Raw genomic sequence first — 22,037 nt, 5'->3', positions numbered from 1 at the left:
TGAATTAAAGTGACCAGTTTATGCAATGACTAACATTTACCTATGAAGGGTGGTGGTGTGGAAAAATGTAAAAGCGACAATTCGGTGTATCAATTTTTATGTAAACAAACCATATAATTTGTATACTTGTCTCGTACTAAGCATCACACAAGTGGTACTGTACAATACACTGAATCAATACAATTTCATGAGAAACACATTACCTCAAGCAAGTACAAATAAAGACGTATATACACTAGTTTTCTAAGAAAAAAAGGTGATTGTAATCATCCTACAAGCAAATAAGTTCTAGGTACTAGCTGTGGAGATTTCACAAAGGTTGTGTACATCATTAAAAACGAGAGAATTACCTCCAAAGGTCCCATGTAATGTACTGTAAGCCAATACCGATATAATACAATACTGTAGCAATGGTAATTTCATTGGGGTCCTTTATTACCTACATTTTGAGCACCATGATTTTTCCTGTCAAAAGCACAACATTTGTGTGTGTAATTTCTTTGTTTATTTTGAATCAAATGGATATCAGTTTTTTTATTGGGTATAGGTAGTTATCAAAATTGATAACAAAAAATGACTGATGCTCAAAGGGTTGAATGAAGAGAGTGCAAGTGACTTTCGCAAAATTCTGTCCTCTTAAATTATGAAATCTGAAACATTTCTTGTAGTGAAAATTTCACACTTTTACAGAATACAATGCATGAAAATTACATTACTTAATGTTTATAATACATTCAAATATAGGATGTGTAAGAACTTTGGCATTTAATGTCAGCTTTGATGCTGGAACTGAGTACTGGTATCAAACTGTTAGAAGATAAATCACTTTAATACAGATGAGACAAGGAACAAAATTCCAATGCAGAGCGTCAGGAAATTGACACCCACACATAATCAGGTAACAGTAGTAAATCCCACAATTAAATAGTGCTTACTTGTCAACAAATGGGGTTTTACAAAATTATATTTTTATGGGTAAAGATTTAATGTTCAAATTTCTGCCGATGTGCATCACTTCACTTCACGTCATTTCCCAGACAGATTTATTTCAAAGGAGAGTGAGCAAATGGTCGCATAATACGAGACTCCATTTTACGAATCAGAGGAACTGGAGAAAGAAATATAAAAAAACAAAATGTTAATTTCTATGATACTATACCATTATTAAATGCATACTCAGTTCAAAAGTTATATACTTAGAAGTGACATACTGGGTTCAGAACCGGGGTTCAGAAGTGACATACTGGGTTCAGAAGTGACATACTGGGTTCAGAAGTGACATACTGGGTTCAGAAGTGACATACTGGATTCAGAAGTGACATACTGGGTTCAGAAGTGACATACAGGGTTCAGAAGTGACATACTGGGTTCAGAAGTGACATACTCGGTTCAGAAGTGACATACTCGGTTCAGAAGTGACATACTCGGTTCAGAAGTGACATACTCGGTTCAGAAGTGACATACTCGGTTCAGAAGTGACATACTCGGTTCAGAAGTGACATACTCGGTTCAGAAGTGACATACTCGGTTCAGAAGTGACATACTCGGTTCAGAAGTGACATACTGGATTCAGAAGTGACATACTGGGTTCAGAAGTGACACACTGGGTTCAGAAGTGACACACTGGGTTCAGAAGTGACACACTGGGTTCAGAAGTGACATACTGGATTCAGAAGTGACATACTGGATTCAGAAGTGACATACTGGGTTCAGAAGTGACACACTGGGTTCAGAAGTGACACACTGGGTTCAGAAGTGACACACTGGGTTCAGAAGTGACATACTTGATTCAGAAGTGACATACTTGATTCAGAAGTGACACACTTGATTCAGAAGTGACACACTGGGTTCAGAAGTGACATACTGGGTTCAGAAGTGACATACTCGGTTCAGAAGTGACATACTTGATTCAGAAGTGACATACTTGATTCAGAAGTGACATACTCGGTTCAGAAGTGACATACTCGGTTCAGAAGTGACATACTGGATTCAGAAGTGACATACTGGGTTCAGAAGTGACACACTGGATTCAGAAGTGACACACTGGGTTCAGAAGTGACATACTCGGTTCAGAAGTGACATACTTGATTCAGAAGTGACATACTCGGTTCAGAAGTGACATACTGGGTTCAGAAGTGACATAAGCTACATTGCTCAAATATTTGTTTTGTCTACCTGTATAAGCTACAGTTTGATCCCATCCTGGTTTTTGCCATGCATTTTCACGAACTTCTTTACGAGTCTGTAAATTCTCATAGGCTATAAAGAGACAAAACAAATCAATGTTTACAAACAATCAACAGATTATAGGTTAACCTCTAAAACATCGAAGCAATGGGGCTTGCCATTTTTGAGAATAAGTTAAAAATAGCAACATTTTTACCAAAAAGGACAGAAATATTCACTAAAATTGGATAATTGAAGGTAATAATTAGATAATTATTTGTATGTTATGAATTGTGCAACATACATATATTATGGTGTACCAGAATGCTGAAATGGTTTATACCCTAAATAACCTTAAAAATGGAGAATTTAAAAATATTGACATAAACAAATCTGAGAGATGTCAACCAAAGGTACCTGCATACCAAATATAAAAGCATTTTGAGTTGTCGCTTCAAAGGAGTTGAAAATATCATAATATTATCATACTGGTGGTTTCCTGTCTGGTTTTCATGGCTTCCGTCACTTACAGCATAACAATATACAAGATTATTCATGAGTTGGAGTGAAACCACATCATTACTTTTCAGCAATTTCAATGTACCGTACTTGACCGCGTTAGCGCCCAGGGGCCTCAACTCAGAAAATCACGATTTTTTTTAGGGGTGGGCGCTTACCCGAGCACCCCCCTCGAAAAAGAGTGCAAATGAAAAATTTGATTCATCAAGTAACAGATTACATCTTTGAGGAAAATCAAATTACGAAATTAGTTGAGTCGTCATTGATTTTCACAATGAAGAAACAGAAATGATCACAAAAAATATGCACATTTTATTACAATATTAATTACGTACCACCAGAATTTACGAAATTAAAAACATTTGAGTCTGTTGGAACACAGTCAAAGTCAAAATTGTCATATTATCTCCACTGACGAAGGTGTTGGATCGTACGCAAACTCTCGATGAAAATCACTTTCCGCCATGATGCATTTGCAGATTTCACCTGCAGCGGCGTCCTTTGACCTAATGGGTCAAGTTGGTTATTAACCAATCACAATGCTGTGTTGTACTGACGCAAATCTTCGGAAATTCCTGAAGACTTTCCGGTAACGCAATGCGGAAGTGAATTATCGATGTCGAAGTACGATCTGTTGGAATTGATTTCAGCGAATAAACGACATGGTTTTTCCAAAAAAACTAGTAACTAGCCATTTTTGAGAGGTAAACTGTATATGGGATGAAATATTTACCGCATTTTACTTTTATTAACAGGTCATTGTCGAAGCGTAGTTTACGCACGGTTGCCGTGTTCTACGCATTCACAACATGTTCACAACGGTCGATATCCACGCTGTATCATATAAAAACGATTACCAAGATTCGTTACGCAAGACCAAGTTTTAAATTAGTTGCATTTTGAATGGGTGGGCGATTTGCCGAATGTGACCCCAAATATAAAAATTGCGCAAAAGTGGGGGGTGGGCGCTTGCCCGGGCATGGGCGCTAACGCGGTCGAGTACGGTAATTGCATTTCGTTTATCAATACATTCAGATCAGCATCTCAAATTTTAATGTTCATTTATACATAGATGTCAGAATTCAAATTCATCAATGTAGTTTTGAAGAAGAAGATTTTCACACTTTATAATATTGCATAAAAAAAATCAGAATTTCTAGAACCTCAGAAACTGTTCAAAATGGCCAATTTCGTTTTAACTTCATTTCAAGATGGCCGACATGGAAGTGGAGGGAACTGTTCAAGGTTTTTCACAGCACACCTATCAAGGCCTATAAGCTGACAATTTTTATGAGTGTTTGATTTAAATAACTAAATCAAACAAAAGGGCTACAGGCTTTGCTTGTAACCTTAATAGTACCTAAATGGAAAAAATGATCACTGATCACCCATAATGGGTTCGATGGTGAAGCAAAGTAAGTTATGGTAAAATCGACCCAGGATTGTCAAGTAACAAACAAACAACTTGTCATTTATTTCATCTGAATGGCCACTATTTGGGAGCAGCCAGACACTGGTCGACCGATCAGACACTGATTCATCGTCTCAGTGCATCCAAATTCCACCTAATGGTGTTTTCGGCTAATCAGATTCCTTTGATTTCTCAAAAAAGTTTAGCACAAAAATTCTGGGTAAAAGTCAAAAAAGGTAATGACCAAGTCAGATATGTAACTAACATCAATCATAGAAACTTACCAAATATGTGATGTACCAAATACAAGTCACCGATCTGAGTAAAGAGGCCAGCAATATTCTCATTTTTAGCCCGACGACATTCTATACCTCGTCTCCTTCAGAAGAAAAAAAATAGAAATGTAAAAACTATGCCGTCACAATTCATACACAGAAAAATCTGAAAGGGACTCACTTGGTGGTAAATGCACATTTTACTCTATTGTACACATATTATGTTGATGAGCATTCTTCAGATTCTTCCATAAATGCCCTAAAACTTGGCACTATGATTGACTGATGCGTCACAATTCAATGTAGTTTGGAATGATAACACTCTTTATCATATGCACAACTGTAATATCCATGATGTGCTATTGTCTTAGTAACAGTAATATTCTGCTGCATTTGATCCACACCATGCATTATATTTTGTCCCTATTTTATTTCTTGATCCTTGTGTTTTTTTATTTTATAACAATGGCACACATATCCCTACTCTGAATCTAGAGATAATGTCACTTTTTCACAACCTTGCCTGTGTGGATCATTTTTCAGTAATATCCGTGATTATTGTCAATATTAACAATGAAACTGATGTTTTACTTGTTTTTGCCAAATAACCAATGCATTAAAACATTCTATAACAACATTCTTGATCAATTTCATCTCTAAATGCGGATATTCTAGTTATGTGCACATTCAGAATTGTTTGAAAATTCAAAATTACAGATTCAAATTCACTTTACTTCACAAGAAAAAATAATTTGACAAAGCAAAAAGTCTGACGTTTGACAGTGATCCTTTCCTTGCATATTTGTATATTCCAGAACAATAAAGAGTACCGGTACGTGCTCTGAAGTACATGCACTGTGCTCTTCACCACTCTCACAAGTTTTGGCTGCCACTTCTCAAACTTACTCTCTTTTGTTTTGATACAGTTGCAAATATGATAAAAAGGGATTTTTTGGCTAATACTGGCGATTATGTGTGGCAATACTAAAAACAATATTGATATTTGTCTTTATGCTACCATACTCAAAAAAAATATGAATATAAACGCAATGTAATCTTCAGTATAACTCTTTAGTAACCTACCGGTACTAGTAAGTACTTTTCATGTCTATCGCATAAATAAATAGAAAATACTCACCAATTGTTGCCCCATTCAATCATTGTACCAGGCTGAAAATAGAAAAACAAAATTTTAATAATACAATTATTTATATTGACATGACACTGAATCTTCAAAAGTTAGATTGATGTCATTGAGGACATCTAATGAATGACCCATGATATCAGATTTTAAACATGTTTCTTTGGGGAGAAAAAAACATCCAAATTATGATACAAGTTTAACAAATTAGAAATCATAGCTGATTTGATTTTGATATTCAATTTCATGTGTGTAATTTTAGCTGTTCACAATCAGAATCTAACATCTGAATCTGCTACATTGTTTACAAATACGTAATTACATTAATAAATATGTAAGGTTTGAACATTCAGAGCGTGTCGGAGATATGGCTCTAGCACTGCATTCACTAATACAAAATGGCCACCAGTCAACCATTTTGAGTCAAATCTGACAAAGTGAAATGCATCAAGGTCCATTAACATTAAATTTGAAAATAATAAAAAATAAAATAAAATAAAACATTAAATTTGAACAATTCCAGTGAGATCCAGATCTGCATGATTTTGACAAATTTTTAACATTAAAACAATTTGCAATTTGGCCATCTGGAATCAGATCACGAAATGAATTTATTTGTAATATGATTTATGATGTATATATAAGTTTTTACTTGATCAGGCATGCTGGAGATATAGCTCTGGAATTAAATATATTGAAAGTATAATAGCTGGCAGGCAGTCATTTTGAATCCAATCTGAAAAACTAAACGACATGTATCAAAGTCCCCTAATTTCTAATGTTGTACCAAGTTTGAACAAAATCTGTCTATACACAACCAAGACAATAACGAAGATATTGATTCAGTCTTGAAACCAATAGAAACCATGAAACCGTGCATACATGTATATGTATTCCAGGATGCATGTATGAATTTTGAATGTAATCGACCCAGGCATGAGATTACAGGTCAAAACACAAATCCCAGTTTTCTGAACTAACAAACAGACAAGCCTACCTTCAGATGGTAACTGCGCATTTCATAAATATTCCCAGGCTCCCTTGGATCAGGTTCACCCCAAAAACTAAATGCTTGAAGTAATTGATTTCTCCGTGACACCAGCATTTTCAATCTCTCTTTCTTGTATTTGACATATTCCTGCCAAGAAATGGGAAAGAAATAATCAGACATTGTATTATCCCCTTTTATTGGTATTTAAAATAAAATATTCACGACACACATTATTGCTGTAAATGCCATGATTTAAATGGCACAGAAAATTCACTGTTAGTGTAATTATTAACAGACTCCTAGCTCTTCACTATGTTTTAGCTCAAAACTGTTAAGTCCATGGTATGTGATCCATCCATCCATCCATCCATCCATTCATTCATTCATTCATTCATTCATTCATTCATTCATTCATCCATCCATCCATACATCCACCAAACTAGGAACTTTTCAGATTTCCTGTTTCTTTTACTACTTTGTATGTAATGTAGTGATAAGCAATTTTTCATAACGAACAAATGTGATTTTATTTTTGATAAAATTGTGTACTGGGAAAATGAAAGTTCAATTGAAACAATCTTGAACTTTGAAGTAATCCTGATATTTTTAATTTTACCTTTTACAACATGAATTATCCATAAGGTCAAAAAAAAAGTGTCAACAAGTTGACAACAATGGTGAGGGCAACTTACAGGGTCTTCTAGTAACATTGCTCTGGTCTGCATAATATCTTTGTATCCATTTTCATACAACCATATATGAACTGTAAGGTTTGAACAGAATAAAAAGAAATTCTATATTTATTCTTCAACAAGAGTTTTGAACATAAACCACATGATGGATGTGGTAATAAACTCAATGTGTTATTTACCAAATAAAGCATTAGTGTAATGGATGGTTGAATAATGGTACACTCGTGTAATAAGTATCCATGGTGGTGTCCAATACCAAGAAATGGTGTCTGCACTTGATTGAATACTTTCCCCGGTTCATTGCCCAAAATATAAGGGTTACTTATCACTGACATGGCACTGGGGAACTTGAAAATGAAATGAATAAAATCAGAATTCTAACCTGCTTGGTCCTGATGTCCAAATGTTGTGATCCAACTACCAAATAATTTACTGGGGATATTGCCATCTTCGTGTCTGTTTTTTAAATGTTGCTCTCTGAAAAAAAACAATCATTATTGCATATTAAACAGTAAGTCACATTCCTGCTTTTCTCTGAAAACCAGTATTCTCATTTGGCATTCACCAAGATTTATTTTAATATTAATGTATTATTTTAATATTAACAGGTCAAGCAATCAGATTCCAAAAAGAAAGACAATAATATTGAAATTCATCCATGAGACACTGAAGGTAGATTTTGACATGACATGGAAATATCCATATATATTTAGTATGCAGTAATAATTAAAACACTAACTAGTAATAATATTTGTTTTTTCATTTTTTTAATACGAAAATACTTACGCAGCTGCTTTATAATCTTCAAAACAGTCTGGTTTTACATCATGAACTGAAAAGCATAACAAAAATATTGTTATAATATTTTTTAAATTAAGAAATTCTAATAGTGTTTTATTAAGAAAATGCTGTAAGAAATACATGTTACTACCGATAATTTGCACATGTCCCTATCAGCTGTGCTGTTCACTAGTATGTTGTCATTATCCTGCTTGTCGATCTTTTGTTGTTGTAATGAATGAGGATTTGTATAGCGAAGCCGAGATAAGAACAATATTTACAAATGACTGATGGCAGAGATATTCAGCGATATTTGAAACATCACTAAGTTTCACAAATTGTTTTGAATTCTCTGTGATTATTTCAGTGAATCAATTGTAATGCTCATGACATAATTTGGTGATCATCACTGAACACAGCATTTTTTTTAAACCAGAATTTGAGTGCTAACATGACAATATTATTGTGGTTATCCGGCAAAACACCACCATGATGGAAAAATACTTTAGCAGAGATATGAATACATGTAATACTGTCACTTGAATACTGGGTTACAGTATGTATACCTAGGCTAATCACGCTATAAAGATTTGGTAGACTTGGGCCCAGATAAAATATCCATGTTCTGATCATCTGTGTCTGTTAAAAATGCAGGTCTGACATTGTTTAATTGAGTAAATTAAAGCAAAAATCAAGCACACTTGATGTTTGTAATTATTTTATAAACTGTGTTTGTAATTCCAACCATGACAGTTGATGGCATGGGGCCCAGTAAAATTATTATAAAAATTTTTTTGGTCATATAATATAATTTCAAACCTATTAAATGAAAATATTTCTTTCAAACATAATCTTGTGTTACATGTATATTATGAGGCTATCACAGGAAGACTGAACAGTTTGCATAGCAGAGATCAATGCAATTCAGTGCGTTAATTAAAGGGGAACTAAATAGAGCCTATTTTGGTGTTTGTATTTATCAAGTTATGTATAGTGATTATAAATTTGAAAAAAAAAATAAAAAAAAAATGATTATCTTCAGAGTTATGATGATTTAAATATGAGAAACCATAAACCTGCGAAGGACTTCCGTTTGCGCCATCTTGCCATAAAAAAACGCCCTCATGAGGTATAAACAGGTAAGGTAACAAAGCATGACGACGAAATAGTATCTGATTAAATATAAGCAACTTAGGGAGCCATAGTTGGCTGGACTGGTGAATTGACTTTTAGTCTCTGTTGTTTCGACTTTTACGTTAATGTTATTACAAGCGTATCAACATACAAACATTATGGATGTGCAATTGATCGAGACAGGCATTTTGTTTTGTTTTTTGTCTAACTGCCTAATAAATGCTGTTTCCAGTATTGCACTGTGTGGCGTGCAAATTATTCAAAGTATGGATGCTGGAGTATGCAATCTTGAGTTTGTAGGGTGGTGATGGAAACATTTTCGTCCATGTATTCACGGGGCTGCACTGGCAAATCATGGGACAAGCGTCACAGGAACACCAAGCAGATTGTTCACAGACCTCCCGTGTAATTTGAAATAAAACTATTATCCGAACAAGGGGCATTGTCGACGATATACTCTCATCACTCACACTGGACTGATCTGAAACTTCACAGTATACCGTACTTCCCTGATCATAAGCCCGGAGGCATGAACACGTAAGGGAAAAGTAAGGGATGAGCTTATACTCGAGGACCAGCTCAGAAAAGATGATTTTGTTTTGGGGTTAAACACTGTAACCATCTTGCTAACAACGAAAAATTATCCAAAACAATTATTCGTTCACCACGCCGAGCTTGGGAAAATAATATTATTTTGGGGAAAAAAAATGCGTCATTGATTTCCACGACACTTACAATTGAAGAAACAAACATGCTCATAAAAAAACACACACATTTTATTACAATACGATTTACATACCGTCAGAATTTACGGTGAAATAATGGGTAGGATCTGTGAGGACACAGTGGACGAAGGCATTTATCATTATCTTGAGTTGTTTTGGTATGTTTTCGATCGTACGCAAACTCAACGCAAAGCAATTTTCCACCATGAGGTTTTTCAGCACGATTTGACCTGGAACAACTTCCTTTGACATAACAGGTCATGTCTTTCATTAACCAATCAAAATGATGTGTCGCAATGATGAAATTTTCCGATTATTGACGATGATTTTTTAACGCAATGCGGAAGTGAATTACCACAATGTTAAAATGCGATCTGTAGCACTGATTGCAACGAAAAAACGATGATTTTTTCCCTAAAAACTGGCGATTCGCAATTTCCGAAATATAAACGACGGTTAATAGTAACCGTGGGTAAACTTAGCGTGGAGGATGAATTTCACGGTCGCCAACATCATGTCACATCGTTCAAACCCTAGGCCTTTCATGATAGTCTCAAAGTAAACCATGCCCAATAACCAGGTACACGACTTAACGATCACATTTTTGGCTTTTCGAAAGCTACTACTCAAGAAATATGGATTACTCCAGTATTACAACATCGGGGTTCATCCTGAGTAAATGACAGAATAGAAAGGATGCGAACCACGTTGTGTACGTTCGCCATGTACTCTGAAAATAATGCGAGTTTTCTCATAAAAACAACACAAACCAAACTGCCATGCCAATCACGATTATTATGAAATGAAACACACCTTTTACACGCATATTTTAAATAATATCGTCAACGCCCAGTAAAAACACTCTGGGCTTATAATCGTGAATGCTCTCAACTCGATAAATACCTAGTAAAAATATAGGAATGGGCTTCATACTCGGGAGGGGCTTACGATTGGGGAAGTACGGTACTTTAACGCAATTGGGCTTCCACTCTCAGAATACTGTGGTTCAAACGCATAAGGCTCTAACCCAAGTTTTAAAAAGCACATTGTGCATATAGAAGTTGAGTTTATACTAGTAGTACACAATGCTTGGCAGCATGAACGGCTATGTACAATGGCGTATACGAATGCTATCAGATACTAAAACGTCATAGCTTTGAAAAGTACCCGGATGTTAAATATGTTCGTTCGTTATTTATTCCCCTCCATGAATGGCCTCCATGGTGTTTAATTGCAAGCACTTCAAATGCCTATCCAAGCTACAGTTATAATTAAAACAAAATTAAATCACTGCAATATTATTTCGAATACAGTTTAGAATATACACAACTATAAATTAAGGCCGCATTTAGGTTCGCTTTAATATACATCTTTCCCTGCTTTAGTGAGAATATAACACCCTAAATATGCCAGTTAAAACATTTGTGCCCACCCAGTGTTCATGCGCAATCAATGCATTAGTGCGATGTGATTTTAGTTAAGTCATGCTATATTGCTGTCACATCCAATGGTTGGAAAGGGAAGTGTTCAAATGTGATCCATAACACCATTAATACTTATTTGTAAAATCTGTATATTAAAAGCCGTACAATGCAACAGAGGGAATGCGGCTTCTATTAGAGCATCTACACACATGAGAAATGGTAAATTTTGGTGTCTGAATTGTTCATAAAGAATGGGTGCGGCTTCTATTAGGGATGCGGCTTCTAATACAGATTTTACGGTAATACTTTTGAACACATCTATACTGTGTTTTCCAAAACGAATGAATTCTATTTTTTTCACTGCCAGATGTGTAATACTAATACTTACTTTGTAGTTCATAAACATATTCTTTTGTGGCAAGAAGTCTAGAATGAGCAGCTGTTGCTGGTTCCACTTGCTTCACAAAAAGTTTACTCAACATGCTTTGACCAGCTCCATCACTCTCAGATGTATTAAAATTCCTAAAAATGAAAACAAAAATTGTTGAACAATATAACTGAACACGTAAAAGAAACTTTTAGTGAACTCTTTATTTTTATGCAAGACAAATGTTGTAAGCAAGAGGAACATTTCACACTGATGTTTGTTAAAATTCATCTCTGATTCCTGTCAAATTAGGAAATCACAAAAATTTAAAGCGTCAAGTATTCCTACTGTAAAACACTGTTTTTACTGTAAAATACAATAGCGATAATTTCACCCCCAACCCCCATTACCATGCTTTGACTTGTGCCACTACTAACACCACAGCTGTTATAAATATGACAAATTATTCCAGTTTTTGTTTACTTATTTGTTTGTCTTCATCAAAAATGAATGATTAATCACATAATACTTGAAGCTTTTCATAGTGATGTCATTCAAAATGCTATTTCAAATTGTAGTGCATTGTGGGATAGTTTTGCCAGGTTGCATGAGCACATTGTGATTGAATCAGGTCAAAACTATCACACAGTTCACTATGATTTGATATTGTGATGTGGTTTATGTGTGGGATTACATGTACACGACAGGGCTCCATAACCATCTTCAAATCATAATGGCATTATGTAAATTTAATTCTCTATTCCAGGGCTGATGAGAGAGATGTTGTATGCTGATGACTTGGTCTTGATGGATGACAAAATGGAGGGATTGAGGGAGAAGTTTGTGAAATGGAAAAAAGCATTTGAGAGTAAGGGTTTGAAGGTAAATCTGGGAAAGACAAAAGTGATGGTGAGTGGCACGGAGGAGAAAGCCTTGGTGAGTAAGGTTGACCCATGTGGCATGTGTGGAAAGAGGGTAAAGGCAAATTCAGTGCGGTGTGTGAAATGGGTGAAGTGGATACATGGGAGATGTGCAAAGATAAAGAGGGTGACCCAAAGATTGGCAAGGGATTTTGCGTGTGGAAGATGTAAGAATGGAGTTGGAAGGGTGGTGGAACAGGAAGAAAAGTTGTGTGATGAGGTTGAGTCAGTGAAGGAGTTTACATACCTGGGGGACAAGGTAAGTGTGGGTGGGAGGCGGCTGTGACAGCTAGAGCAAAGTTTGCTTGGGTGAAGTTTAGGGAATGTGGAGAGCTACTATATGAGAAGAGATTTCCCTTGGAGATGAAAGGAATAGTTTATAAGAGTTGTGTGAGTTCAGCATTGCTGTATGGGAGCGAGACATGGTGTTTGAGTGAAAATGAGCTGGGTATTTTAAGGAGGACAGAGAGAGCGATGGTGAGAGTGATGTGTGGGGTGAAGTTGATGGACAGAAAGTTAACTGAGGACTTGATGCAGATGTTGGGTTTGAAGGAAGCGGTAGATCGGTTGGCGAAGGCAAATGGGGTACGTTGGTATGGGCATGTGCTGAGGAGGGAGGATGGGCATGTATTAAGAAGGGCCCTTGATTTAGAGGTGAGTGGTCCAAGGAAAAGGGGAAGGCCAAAGAAGACGTGGAAGATGCAAGTGGAGGAGGAGAGTGGGAAGGTTGGGATGAGGATGAGGGATGCTTTAAATCGTGCAAAGTGGAGGGAGGGGGTAAGAACGATTGCCACTAGTTTAAGGTGAATCCGGCCACCCTCGTCTTCGGGGATCAAACCGGATTTAAAACTCTGGACTACTACTACACTGTCAGCTAAGCCAAGTTTAACACCGGCAACTACGGACATTAATCAAGGTTTTCCCAAAATCGCATCTACTAGAAAAACGTTGGAAATTGGAAAAAAATTGACCAAGCAATTTGTCACACATGATGTCATGCAAACATATTAATAAATGATAATCCTTGGTGAAATCTGCAGATGAATCAAATCCACAGCTGGTAGTATTTTGACATTTACATGAGGTCAATGCTGACCCAAAAAATGGAAAAGTAAAGCACATAAACGCTCAATTTACCCAATGTTATCAAGGGAAGCAGTGGTTACATAACCAAACTAGGTATAATATTTGTTATACTACATCACATTATCTACAAATGATGCAAGACAGTACGTGTTCCTGTGTGAAGTGAAATGAATATTCTTTGTTTACAGTTTACAGCGAACAACTAACAGACAACCATACACCTCATGCAGCTGTATACACTGTAAACTGTTTAAGTTTTCGTCATTCTTGAATTTGATGGCATTCCAATGACATGGGACCACAAAGAAATGTTCATGATGTGCGTAATTCGGAATTGTTTCAATTCATTAGACCAAATTGCTGCGTAAATTAGTTAATTTGTATTCACAAAATGATTTTAAACTGGCGTTAAATATTCAACTACAGTATATACACACTATACATGTTTCAATCTATTTTAAGAAAGTATTATGATACAGAAAAATTTGTATGCAAATTAGAAAATTCTAACGGTGGGTGCTTATTTTTTTTATTGAGTGTTAATAAATGTGATAAGTGAGCACAGAAATTTTGTCTACTAAGTATTCGTCTGAACAGGAACATGCAAGGCTTCAGAACTACAAATGTACAGAAATATCTACCAAGGCAATCTCAAATAATGTCCTGATAATAGACTACATAATTAAGTGTTGTATTGGATTACGTTTATTTTTATTACCATGTATTGACGCTGAAGATAAAAAAAAAAAATGCTTTTGTTTCATCCATTTACAAAATGCATTTTTTAATCAAGTTTAAGGGCAATACAAAATTTACAGTAGAAAATATCAGAGACGATTAATATACCAAAAAATTAAGAGAAACTTTGTAGTCAAGGGCTAGCACTATTATTTATTGTGCACAAGGAAAATAACATTAAATTTACAAAATATTTAGACCATTCAACATTTGAATTACTAGTTGTACTTATTTTCTAATTCAGTAAGGTGACCCCACAGTTCTCCAGACTGACTAGGAACAATAAGACATAAATGTATGTCTCGCTCACTCCGAAAATACACTTCTATTGTCTACATGTTTTTATTTGACAATTGTACATAACCGGTAGGTAACCATTACAATGGAAAAGAAACAGTAGTTTTGGAAAAACAAAATCTGCACAGAGAAATTATTAAAAACACAACATAGCACAAAACTAATTGGAACATTAGTTGTACAGTAATTTGCAGTAATATTCCAATCTAAAGCCTTTCTTTATATAACCGACATCAAAACTAGGTTTCAAGCACAATAACCTCACAATGCAAAGGTCACTAATGGTCAAATCAATGGGAATGCATGCAAAGAGATATCATGAGAACACAGATACACATTCAAAGAAGCCATTAAATATGAAATGTTTGAAACCAAAATGTAAACAACTCGAAATGAATCCTGAATCATAAATGGAAAATTGTATAAATACCATAATTGAATATGAAGAACAAAGCAACTTACAAGTATCCAAATATTGACATTTGTCTAAAAAAAATTAAATTTCTGCACAGACATCTTGATTTTAGGAGTAATGAACACTCTCTCCTCCATAAATTCGCCATGATGTGAATTACAATAATACAGTGTTTTCCTCTCAGGTCACATGAGCTCATAAATCCTGTGTACTGCGCAAGTGCTAGACATCAGTTACACAGGCTGGCAATTTAGAGTCAACCAATCAAAATGCACAGACTAGGAGGTGTGTGATGGGTGTTGTGATGATGACATTAGCATATATAAATCTGTCAAAGGTCAGTAGAGTGCTATTATTAATTAATTATATTATTAATTCTAAAAGCACACATTTACACAACATTATGATTATAAAAAACTATGTTCTCTGTGGGATATCATTTAAAAAAAAAAATTTTGGTTCAAGGCAACAGTTCACAACTGCCGCTCCTGACAATTTTTTTATGTGTAAAATTAAATGAAGTGCATTTTACCACAGAAACTGTATTCCATTTTTGGGTTTGAATGACAGTGCTACCACAATGAAATTATTAATCCTATAAACACCACAATCCTTCTCTTGAAAACGTTTTTGCACACTTTTATGTATTTTTCTATAATTGGCACTCCACTCCGCTAGGAATGCCCTTAAAATCACTTTTGTGTATGTGTGTGTGATTGCCAGTGTTTTCACGTATTAATTCTTCTGTAATTTTCGCTCAAACTTAGCAGGCAGGTCACACTTTTACCATAGTTATTAGGTAAAATCTGAAATTTTTTTTGGCCCAATGTTGCCAAAGCAACAGCCAAACATCAGATTTTACGAATACCTTTGCGCCAAATGTTTTAGTTATAATTGAAGTTAGCTTCACGTTCATGTTCCACCATGGCAACAGCCGAAAACATGTTTCTTCTTCGCGGGTGAAATATACGAATGCATATAGAATGAATGTAATAGTAAAAGAAAAAGTCAGTATTACAAATCAAGAGAATTTTGTTTTACTTTGAAATAGTATTCAAGGGTTTTAGTGAAATTAGTATTCATGTGTTATTAGTATTCAACTATTTGAATATGAATAAATATACTTGTTAAGTGTTGTGATGTACCGAATTCAATGGATGGCATGAACGGCCAATATTGGAAGTTGTCTGTCTGAAGTTTTCCGACAATAAATAGTATACAGTAAAACCTGTCAAAACCGACCCCTGGATAAACCGACCTACTGTCAGAACCGACCGATTTATGTAGCCCAGAAATTTCTCCATAGACGCCTATGTTAAAACAACCTGTGAAATCCGACCACTGTTTACTCCGAACACCGACCGCATTGATCGGTCCCAAGTCCAATATTCACACTGAATACATCGACCATCCGACCAGTTGCACCACATCCGCTGTCTAGTAATTCGGTCTGCCCGACCTAAAAAGTGTGCATTGTGTCCAAATTCCGCAAACGTCACAGAAACAATACCAAATCTCACACTACAAGTAACGTCCCGTGTAAAACAATGGCAACTGATTACATTTTTCACACCACACGCCCACGCATCGCGTGGTGTCTGGACAGTATAATGACCCCGGATATAAACAAATGATCGGGGTCATCACCTTCAATTGCGGTGAAGCACACTGCATTATCACTTTTTCAACGCTCAAAAGACATTGAGTTTTCTTCTTTCCATAACGATTCTGATCGACAATTTTGTGCTTTCGAATGTTTCCGTAAAGGGGGCTTCAAGATTGAAATTTATGATGACGAAGAAGCAGACGACAACAAAGAATTCGGAAACCTTATTTAGCAAGTTGCAGACCCGCAAACACAGTGTAGCGTTGTAGAATACCTCCACTTTGATGAACGTATACTGACTGAAGCAATGTATGATGGCGAGTGGGAGCAACAGATTGTTGAGAATTTTATTGCAGACAAAGAAAACCATGAATCTATAGACAACAATGACATAAATTGCAACGACAGTCAAATTATTGACCCCCACAACGACAGTGACTTGACGCATGGCGATGTGCTAGACATGTTGACAAGATTACAGAACAAAGACTCCAGTTACTTGACAGATATCCAAAATTTCATAATTCGAACGGAAAACAAAATCGTTGAAAAAAAAGATGTTCTTTAAAGTAGTCAAAACTTGATGATTTTTTACATCATAATTTGATTCATTGACTCACAGTTGAGGGACTGTGATTGACTTAACAGCAAAATCGACTGTCTGCATAAATTATGATAATTACATGTAGCTCACGTGAACTTACGTAGTGATGTCATCCAAAATGGACGCCTTCAGTTACGATACGCAATACTTACCCGGTCTGTTCGAATAGTTATTTTAATGTTAATTGATGTCATGTACATACCATAATATTTTTGTCTTGTTTGGTAAATTATTTTATTGAAACAATACAATAAATGCACATTGTAAATACATGTAGAATCACCGGAGGCAAACTCCGATGTCTTTCATTTGTCCCGTGTTTACAGCACATGTAATTGTTGTTTCAATCAAAGTCACGCCCACCCTGAATAAACCGACTCCCTCTGAAAACCGACCATAGATCCCAGTCCCAGTCATGGTCGGTTTTGACAGGTTTTACTGTATATAGAAGAGCAAGAGCAACCATTATTAATTCATTCGTGGTTAGTCACAGTATCGTATCACACATCGCTGTCGTATTCCAGCTCTTTATATATATTCAAAAATATCAGCAAAAGTTTACTTGGTTACAACCAGAACGTGACTGCAGAAAATATGAAGAAGTGTTCGTTTCCAGGATCAAGTCCAAACATTATACAGTAGGAGACGAGTTCTTTTTATAAGGCCCTAGTCAAAAGAATACTAAGTGGTAAGTTACATTACTAAATATGACTAATGTATTTTACCATTATCCACAGCTCGGGACTTTAAGTATTTATTTATTTATTTATTCAGTTTGTTTATTTCTACACAGGAGATCTGAATGACAGAAGCAGTGACGAAGACCTTCCTTCGACGAAAAACACAAGAAATAAGGTCGTTTCGGTCGCATCACGATTAACCGACCTGCAAGACGCCGTACAAGCAACGGTTACGAAGTCAGGGGATTTGCCTGTCCTCAGCGAGGATAACATCATGGCAAACCTGCCATCACCAACACATACAGGTGGTCAAACAACACTTAGTTCTATTCTTTAATTTTTGCATGCCATTCGACGAGATCAGTTGGAAAGAGCAGATCGACATTCGGCAAGCAATGGAAACAAACGTTAGACACATCACTGATCAACTGGACAAACAAAAACAATTTCACATCAACCACCAACATCAGCAGCACCGTCAGATTTTGCAACCAGACACAGTTCATTCATCGGCACGTCACCCAACAGCTCCCGTGCCCAGACAAGTTTTGACGGACAGTAAGTCCACAACTCCACACATATCGTGTCCAGCAACTGCTGCTACTATCACTACTACTACTACTACATCCAAACCGACAAGTTTTGTGTCTATCTGGCCAGTATAACACTTCACTGACTTTTTGTTCGGGGCAACCATCCACCTTGAAATAGTTGACAATCCACCTTTTCGCTGTTCCAATGAGTAGTCATTTTTCACAAAAAAGTTTTATTATGGCTACATTACACCAAATAATATTTCTTGGCAACAATGTTACATGAAAATGCATCATCTAGCGATTTTCTGTTGTTCAATTCTGATGCATTTCTCATTCTTTCGGACGGGGAACCGCCGGTCTTGCCGGGGAACTGCCTGTGTTGGCGAGGAACTGTCGCACTTACTAGACCTGGGAGTAATTGACACCTAAAAATTAAGTGTGAGGAAACTACGGTATTCCCGGGCCATGTCGTGCCGGTTCGGGCATTGGCGGTACCTCACAGGAAACCGACCAGTTTGATTTTGGTCACTTCCCTTAAATATAGTCTTGTTAATAGCGTTAAATTTGGAACATTGCTGATAAGTCACGCTGTGCTCAAGACCCATCATTGCTTCAATGCAGCTATATTTTGCCGTGTATTTTTTGATACCAAGTAATATCTTAATACATTTAAGGTGAATTTTCACTGTGTTGGTGTTTCCCATTTATTATTACCGTATTCGACCACGTTAGCACTCAGGGTCCTCAGGGTCCTCAACTCAAAAATGATTTTTTGTTAGAGGTGGGCACTTACCTGAGCACCCCCCTCAAAAAAGAGTGTAAATGACAATTTTAATCCACCATGTGACAGATTGAGGGGATATTACATCTTTGAGGGAAAATAAAATTACAAAATTAGTTGCGTCATCATTGACATTTACAAAGAAGAAACAAAAATGGTCACAAAAAATATGCACATTTTATTACAATATTAATTACGCACCACTTGAATTTATGAGATTAAAAATATTAAGAGTCTGTTGGAGCACAGTTAAAGTCAAAATCTTCATCATTATCTACATTGTCGAATCTGTTGGATAATAAACAAACTCTTGATGAAAAGCACTTTCCGCCATGATGTTTTGACCACGATTTGACCTGCAACAACGTCCTTTTACCTAATGGGTCAAGTCTTTTATCAACTAATCAGAATGCGGTGTTGTACGAACATATTTCTTCGGAAATTCCAAAGACTTTCTGGTAATGCAATACAGGAGTGAATTATTGATGTTGAAGATCGATCTGTTAGAATAGATTTCAACAAATAAATGGCATGTTTTTTTAAAAAAACTGGTAACTAGCAATTTTTGATAGGTAAACTGAATACGACATGAAATATTTACCACATTTTACTTTTATTAACAGGTAATAAGTAACAAGCCAGTTGAAATAACTCTGCTGTCCTACAAGAACATTGAGGTAGGCAAGTCAAGCAACGAACACCCATATGACAAAACGCAGTTAACCCACAAAAAGTACGGTAGTTTGGTTCTGGCTGTTGAGAACATATCAACTTAACTTCATCAAACAAATTGTTCATGAAAATAATGTGCACCTCAAATATCAAAGCAATCGGATTAGTAGTGTTCATAAAGTATTTGAAAATATAATTTTTTACAGAAAATTACAAAAAAAAATCACCGTAAATAATTAATGTCATAGTAATGAAATGAACAAATCCGACAGAAGTCCACCCAATGTACCTACCCGGTACATACCGGTATTAAGTATCAAAGCAATTGCGCTGGTGGTTTTCAAGAAGTCAAAAATAGTATTATTACCAAAAATATTTGACAAAAATAGAGAAGTGAAGAAATGAACGCAAAATGAACAAATCTGACAGATGTCCTCCCAAGGAACCTACATACTAAATATCAAAGCAATTGCACTGGTAGTTTTCAAGAAGAAATGCAATTGTTGATGTTTGTGGCATTTTTAACTCGTAGTTATCAACATTGCTTAACATTTAGATTTATTGACATGCATTTTCAGAACACCATGCTGCGACATGAGCAAATGTGTTTTTGTTGTATGATGCGTAATGATTTAACAATACAATTTAGTTGTTTAGGTCTTCTTTGTCTAATTTTTCTATGAATAGGTTTTACAACTACAGGTACTTGTTTTAAATCATCTTGCTCTCTCTCAGACATGATTGAAATAGAACTGTTAAAGACTGAACTATTGATTCCCTACCACTTTCAATGAATTCATTGACTACCTTGTCAGAGCAACATGCTTCCCTTGTTTTGCAAGATTTTATGCCTTGTGGACATTTTTATGGGTATTAATTACTTGTAATTTTGGATTTTTTTATTATTATACGATTCCCTTTTATGGTCAATATGGCTTTCTTTCTGTTTCTTTTTTCTTATCTATTGGTAATTTTAGACACTGTCTCTATCGGCTACATGTACTGGGCATCTCTTTCATTATCGTGGGCATCTTTGATCCCTTTTCAACACTAGTTTATGTAAACATTCCATAAAAACATGTAACGCAAAAAAAGGTTCACAATAGACAAGTTTGTTCCCTACTGCGCTTAATGTTTTACATAGACATGTTTATGTTTTAAAATCTATTTACTGAATAATGTAATTAATATTTTTTGGGATTTGCATGTGTAGTTGTAGCATGTAATTGTTGAACGTTAGCAATCAAATTTGAATTCAAAGACATCAAAGAAAAGACCAAAGTTGACAAAACTTTTAATTATTTAATTATGCAAATTAGATAATTAATATGTATGATTTACATCAAAACTAATTTAGCTCCAGGGTCCTTTCGTCTATGTATGCTAACTCGCTCATAACCCCGTTAGTCAGTGTGTCAAGGTTTCAGCTACACTGTACTTTTGAAAGCGACAAATAATGTGATAAAGAGAGCACGTCTGGCAATGGTGGTTCGATATCAGCCATGGTCTGACTGTCATTTTATCTTATAGTGTCAATGATACGCAAATGTCATCCACAAAAAGTTCATGTCAACGGCACTCTAGATCGTGCATGGAGCTACTGTATTTATAAAAATGCTTTATTTAAATTATTATCCAGTCGTGAATAAGAAAACTGAATGCTGCAACTCAAAATACAGCTTATAGTAATGCAGTTGTCTGTTTTCTAAAAATAAATGTAGTGGATTTGGAATGCCAGACAACAAGGTCGTCGACCCGAACATGAAAGTGTCGATATCACCTCGGAAACTTTAATAAATACGTCTTCCAGAAAAAAAAAACGAGCAATGTGACGCATTCTGTGCTGCATTGTAATATGATGTTAAAATCTGTAAACTAAGGGATAGACTGGAGAATGTCTTACCTGCAGACAAGCGGTGCCAAAAGTCTGGCATTCGAACGCAAATGCACGGGAAATCGTCGGATGATAGCCGCCATGATTGAATACTAGTACTCGGCGAAATTTCTGTAGCCTCGGTCTCGCTAAGTAAATAGCGCCAGCATACGGCAACTTTTTGCAAATTTGCGTTTCTTGGCA

At 35.8% G+C, this 22,037-nt stretch overlaps 1 protein-coding gene across 2 annotated transcripts; it reads right to left on the bottom strand.

The window, feature by feature from the left end:
- Nucleotides 1-93: 93 nt before the first annotated feature.
- On the bottom strand, nucleotides 94-21,978 carry LOC100377942 (protein NipSnap homolog 2-like). Of its 2 annotated transcripts, none has more exons than XM_002739864.4 (10): nucleotides 21,864-21,978; nucleotides 11,647-11,780; nucleotides 7,982-8,027; nucleotides 7,578-7,672; nucleotides 7,196-7,266; nucleotides 6,510-6,650; nucleotides 5,510-5,541; nucleotides 4,381-4,475; nucleotides 2,176-2,259; nucleotides 94-1,108 (listed from the first exon to the last, which is right to left on the bottom strand). In XM_002739864.4, the coding sequence occupies exons 1-10, from the start codon at nucleotides 21,935-21,937 to the stop codon at nucleotides 1,044-1,046; spliced, it is 837 nt and encodes a 278-aa protein (XP_002739910.1). In that variant the 5' UTR covers nucleotides 21,938-21,978; the 3' UTR covers nucleotides 94-1,043. The 2 variants fall into 2 exon arrangements, with proteins under 2 accessions (XP_002739910.1, XP_085347442.1); XM_085491316.1 differs by lacking the exon at nucleotides 21,864-21,978 and adding an exon at nucleotides 15,129-15,248.
- Nucleotides 21,979-22,037: the final 59 nt, after the last annotated feature.

The sequence above is a fragment of the Saccoglossus kowalevskii genome, chromosome 16 (assembly GCF_978046115.1).
Source record: "Saccoglossus kowalevskii chromosome 16, keSacKowa6.1, whole genome shotgun sequence".
Lineage (NCBI taxonomy): Eukaryota > Metazoa > Hemichordata > Enteropneusta > Harrimaniidae > Saccoglossus > Saccoglossus kowalevskii.
This window is presented reverse-complemented; position numbering and strand designations above follow the sequence as displayed.

What these genes read in the sequence shown, in the direction of transcription:
- LOC100377942 (XM_085491316.1), bottom strand. Translation starts at nt 15,229, where the DNA reads ATGGCGAATTTATGGAGGAGAGAGTGTTCATTACTCCTAAAATCAAGA. An exon ending in TGGACATCAGGACCAAGCAG is followed by an intron (nt 7,267 to 7,577) that starts GTTAGAATTCTG and finishes CAAACCTTACAG; the next exon opens with TTCATATATGGTTGTATGAA. An exon ending in ATTGAATGGGGCAACAATTG is followed by an intron (nt 4,476 to 5,509) that starts GTGAGTATTTTC and finishes TTTCTTCTGAAG; the next exon opens with GAGACGAGGTATAGAATGTC.